Here is a 6,086-nt window from a genome sequence, read left to right as displayed (position 1 = left end):
TGAGAAGACTCGACGTTTCGATTGGGTTGCTTCAATCGACATTAGGAGATACCTATGTGACCAGAGTGTTATGTTTCGGCATATCACATATCTTGTCCTACAAAAATATATATACTGTATATATTTTATTTGAATTCCACATTTCAACAACAGCTGAAAGAATTTTATCCGAAAAGGGGCATACATCTTTAATTGGAAATTGAGAACTTGCTTCTGATTGCTGAACAACTATAGAGTTAAAATGTATTATTAATTATAGCATTCATATCAATATTATCAAATATCATTATTGTTATATTATGTTTATTCATGCAAAACAAACATACCTAATTAGTAAAAATAACCAGTGCTTTGTGGGTCAACTTAATTCAAAGAAACAACATCTATGGTTATAACATAGAAAGAAATAATAAGCAAGTACAGTAGACATCAAAATACCATTTACAATATGATTTTATTGACTGAATAATAATATAAATCTATCTCCGTTGGCAGACATAATATATAAACATAAACAAGATATAACCATTGTTAGATATAAAAATGGTTGAAAAATGGTTAAATGTAAAATGTTAAATATAAAAAATGTTAATATATAATTTATTAATATACATTACATTGATATACTGAATAATAAATAGTATAACTAAAATACTGATAACATTTACATATTTATCAATTATTTACAAGACAATACACGTAAGTTTACATTCTCTTGACAGCCTACATCAACAGTTACAAATCATTATCATCATCAAATAAGTTAATGAAAAAGGGAGATAAAATAACACAATTAAACGAAGTCTTAACTTTTATGATGAAGTTTTTACATCTTCACGTAAAAAAATGAAGTATGCAAACAACGTTATAGACTGCCTTGTGCGCATTCGCTTGGACACGAAAAAACGTTATGATTAAATAGAACTAAATTTATCTTCTGACAATTTACGGTATCCATTATACTGAGTACATATTGACACTTCTTTTTATGTAACGAAGCCACATTTATTTTAGTACACATTTAAACAAATTAAGTTAGCCATTTGACATACAATTAATAAGTAACACTTATTGCTACTACTTGTTTTAGACAATAATGTCTTTTAAACTACTTTTTACATTTATTTTGGTTAAAAACGCTAAAATAAAAACCATAGTGTATTGTAGAGAGGGCAGAACTTTATCTCAGTAAAAAAATATATATTGTTTATCACATGATGGTAATTATTATTATTATTATTATTATTATTATTATTATTATTATTATTATTATTATTATTATTATTATTATTATTGTTGTTGTTGTTGTTGTTGTTGTTGTTGTTGTTGTTGTTTTGTTATTCTTGTGATGAAAACAGTACACAAACAGGTCAATGAAGGCGATATGGTTGCTAAACGAACAAACATGTAAAAATATTTGTTTAATTTGTTTTATTCCCCGACGGAATGAACTCGTCTTCCTTGAGGGGGAGGGGTGCTAGGCTTCCCCGTCGAGGATGCTATAGCCCACTCAGCCCCCATCTGGTGCCACCACTGTTTGTTCCTAAATAGGTACTTTTTCGCGACTCACGAAACAGCGCTAGGGTTATTTTTCCCTCTCTTTTCATTCATTTCAAGTAGGTTCAAACGTTCGCTTACACTTCTGAGTTTGCCAACAAACATTCATTGACAAGATGAAAGCCTGTAAAATATTGGGGCTTGTTTTTTTCTTGAACCATCAGCCCGTTCGGTGGTACATGAAAACTGAACGGCCTGAAAATGTTATCTAAACGCCTATGTCTATTCGTTCATCATGGAGTTTGCCTCAACTGAACGAGAGGCGGTAGCAGACTTCTTTATGAAGGATATGCATATATCCTTCATAAGTAGAGAGATGCAACCAGTTATAGGAGATGCGAGAAAAGGGGTGAATGTAAGGCTAGTTTAACAATGAGTATGACCATCTGAAAAATCATCCTTCTGAACACAGTCACAGACGAGATGCAATGCGAATGCTCGTCGAAGGATTAGTGTCCGAAATCCGTACTTGTATGACAATATTGTCGTAAATGATTTTCCCAAAATAAAAGTAGGCCAATATTAATAATTATGCCTACGTCTTAATACCAGTCATTATATTTTATGATTTCATAGTTTATAATTACGGTAATTTTCATTGTCGTTATATCTACATAAATCTGATTAGTTTTCAATCATATCATAGAAACAGTAATGGTTTGAAATACTTCAATTGATGATAGTGTTTAAATTTGAATATACATGCCTACTTGTGCGAGGAATAGATATATTTTAACGTGCTCATAAGTTTTAAAGCCTAGTTAGGCCTGCTTTAATTATTTAATACAATACCATATTCACTGAAATAATCTTTAATGTATGCAACGAAGCCCTGCGAAAGAAATTAAAGTTATTGAGTTCTTGTTTAACATAATATATATGTTAACGTGCTCACAAGTTTTTTTTTAAAGCCTAGCTAGGCCTGCTTTAATGATTTAATACAATACCAAATTCATTGAAGTAGTCTTTAATGTATACAACGAAGCCTTGTGAGACAAATATTTTAGTTCTGGTTTAACATAATGGTTCGCTTAATTCATTTTGTGGATACTGTTTCTGTTTTGGTATGCCAGCTTTGGGCTGAATTATATCAACCAGGGATGCATTAGATAGGTGAAGACGAGATATTAATGTATTTATATTACTGAATACCACCGATATTCACAATTATCCATGTCACAATTAAATGTCTTGACCAACACTTCAAAGGTAGGCAAATTTAGTTTGTCGGAAGAATTAATTTTATTGTTGAATTTGTCCAGAGAAAATATAATAGGCCTATGTGGATTTAGCTGTTGACGAGCATATTTCAATTAAAATGGACAATGTCGATGAAACTCCTGTCAACAAGCTGTCCGTCGACGAAACATCCTGTCAGATATCTTCAGAGAGGCTCTCTGACAGGGTCCGAACATTACAAGAAACATCCCTCCATTAACATGCAAGAAATGTTGGCGAATTCGTTGTTGGCAAACTGGCATTCGGCGAAATGTGGTGGTGTAGGCAAAATGAAGCGTCAGGCCACGAAAATTAACCATCTAAATATGCCACCTGGTGGCACATCCATGCATTAAGTTCACAAAAAATGTCGTCGAATTGTCTGTCGGCAAATTGGCTGTCGGCGAATCGTCCTGTCGGCAAACTGGCATTCGGCGAAATGGAATTTCTATCGATAGTCTGTCGGCCAAATGTCTGTCGGCCAAATGACTGTCGGTGAAACGTCCGTCCACGCCTGGGGGACGAATTAAAGTCCCTGATATAATAGTGTAATGATGTGTCTAAATATGGCTATGATGTCATCATCTCACGTGCTTTTATCAAATAAAATTTGATAGTCTGGACAGGGCTTAGATCATTGTATTTATTGAAATTCTAAGCCTGATGTTCATTGTAAATGATCAGTTAGATGTTATATATTTTGGTGTGCCACGTCCTAAACATAAAGGAAAATAAGTGAATATTTTTGGAGATCAAACGATTTTTTTTTGTAAAAACAGAGTAGGAGTAAAAACAAAACCAACGTTTTAAAAGAATGTTTTAATCTACTGCAATTTTATGAATTTTGAAATCTGCTCAAATAATTTAGTTTTTAAATTTTACTGTCAAAGTTTAATCACACACCCTGGTAGGCCTACAATGTAGAACACATTCCATTTGAATGCAAATACATAATAACATGTTGAAACAATGACCATATTAGGCAAAAGAAAACTGTTGAATGTCCATTTAATATAGTCATGATATGCCTATATATGATCATAATATGATGTCATCATGGCGTACGTTCCTTATAACTGATCAGTTTGATATTATAATTTTTATTGAGTTTGCAATTCCTAAAACTTAATGAAAATATGTAAAAAAAAAAATTAAAGATCAAATGCTTTTTGTCAAAACAGAGAAGAAATTGCAAAACTAATTTCTTTAAATACTGTACAGTATTTTATCATAGCCTTTCAAACACATTTTTATTGGTTTTAAAATTAAAGAGTTAACAGCTCGAGAAACAGTGTTTAAATTGAAGGATATTGATGATTATGCCAATGCGAAGCACATCAATTAAAACTGTAATATTAGCAGAGTTTTGTAAAACTCTATTTTTGTTTATTAAATGTTATTCACAAGGGCCAAGGATATGACAAACAGCAAACTTAATTACCCTCCTAACTGGTAAACACCAAACACAATGCTCTGGTAAAGGTTGTAATCTCTTTATATTCTACTAATTACTAACTACAACTGTAAACGTAAAAAACTAACGAATAATAATACTGTTTATGACAATAAGAATAACTCACAACTATATAAAATTATATATTATTATGAAGCATTGTAAAAAAAAACATAAACAAGATATAAAAATTCTTAAATATAAAAATGGTTAAAGTAGGCCTAATACATAGGCCTACTGAACAACTAATATGACAATAATGGTAGACTTATAGCGCATTGTTAAGCTCTCTATGCGCATCACATTATCATTACCCTGGTAACATACACATTACAATATTTACTAAACATTTACAAAGCAATGTACTCCTAAGTTTACTTCTCTTAACAGCCTAAATTAATAATAACAAATAGTTTTTTGTATAAGTAATAATTATAAAATGAAATTTTACATACCTACAGATACAATAACACAAATCAATGGGTCTTTATTTTTAAGATAACGTTTCCACGTCATCACGTTATATGCCTAAAGTACGCAAGTGACTTTATAGGCTGGTTGTGCGCATTCTCATAGGAAAGTACGTCATGATGAAATATAACTATACTTATGCTCACAATTAAGTAATTATAATAATAATATGATAAGTTCTACTTATATAGCGCGTAAGGCAAAAAGGCTTCTATGTGCTTTACAGGAAACAGAAATTAAAAAAAAAGGGGTGGAAAATCATGACAGTCTAGCACAACATCTTTAAAGGGGTCACCATCTGCTCCCATTCTAGCGCATTCTCGGACCCTCCCTAGGTGACACGAATAAAGTAAGAGGTTACACATTTGCCCTGCTACAGGCGGCCGGTTACTTGGAGATAAAGGCCCCCTATTGAAATGTGAAAGCCACAGTATGTTGAAAAAAGCAAAGTGTATTTTTTTTAAATGTTAATTGTTATGTCTGTGTCAATAACGGGTATAGGCCTACATTTTGAACCAATTGTGTGACGAAGCCACATTTATTCAAGGGCGTAACCGGTAGGCCTAAATAGATTTTTAAAAATACGATAGCGGTATTACACACAACTGGCTGGACGAACTAGACCTACTAGTTTTAGACAATAAATGCTATTAGACCAGTGGTGGCGCCAGAGGGGGACTGGACGGCTTTAGCTCCCCCACCCACCTCGGTCGGGGAAGCATAGCCCCTCCCCCGTCAGGGAAGATGATAAATTTTGTTGGGGAACAAACAAATAAAAAATAAATATAGTGTAACTCTCTATGGATGTTACTAGATGAGTTCGGACTTCAATGAATGAGCCAGACACCAAGTAAGCTGGATGTTAACGGTTTTATTCTATACAAAGTGTGAGCCTCCAACAAGACGCAGCTTGGCTAGTCGACGAACCCCCACGAGAGATCGAGACTCCGCGGGAACATCCCATAATAGAGTCCTTGAAAGTTTAAAAGGTTACACTACTCCCCCTCTCCCTAAGAAGTGTCCCACTTCTATTATGCATGCAAAAAAAATTAATAATTCATAAGCCTAACTAAGCATTATAGTATAAGCAATCTTCTTATGGAATTAACAGCACATTTATGAAATTAAATATTTATTGTATTTATTTAGCTGGATGTTCCATTGGTTGACATCTGAAGATATTCCCTGAGCAATTGATGACTCCATTGATGAGATTCTTGGTGACAGTTGACATCCATCCATCATACGAAGTGTTGCGTGCGGTGAAGAGAAGCCAAAAAAAATAGTGTCCCAAATAAAAGAAAAATGTGTAGCATATGAATTGCATATGTTACATACTGTATATAAAAAAAATTCCAAAAATAAAGCAACACAGCAGCATACGAAT

At 33.0% G+C, this 6,086-nt stretch overlaps 1 protein-coding gene across 1 annotated transcript in view; it reads left to right on the top strand.

Moving 5' to 3' along the window:
* Positions 1 to 1,792: 1,792 nt before the first annotated feature.
* LOC117100250 (adhesion G protein-coupled receptor E4-like) overlaps positions 1,793 to 6,086 on the top strand; it is a 13,868-nt gene continuing 9,574 nt past the window's right edge. The window contains exon 1 of the mRNA XM_033239850.1: positions 1,793 to 1,917. Coding sequence (XP_033095741.1) covers positions 1,793 to 1,917 — 125 coding nt within the window. The remainder of the gene's footprint in view (positions 1,918 to 6,086) is intronic.

The sequence above is a fragment of the Anneissia japonica genome, unplaced genomic scaffold (assembly GCF_011630105.1).
Source record: "Anneissia japonica isolate Jap-2015-1 unplaced genomic scaffold, ASM1163010v1 scaffold6788_len1366326_cov149, whole genome shotgun sequence".
NCBI lineage: Eukaryota > Metazoa > Echinodermata > Crinoidea > Comatulida > Comatulidae > Anneissia > Anneissia japonica.
Note: the sequence above shows the minus strand (reverse complement) of the source record. Positions and strands in the feature narration are given on the sequence as shown.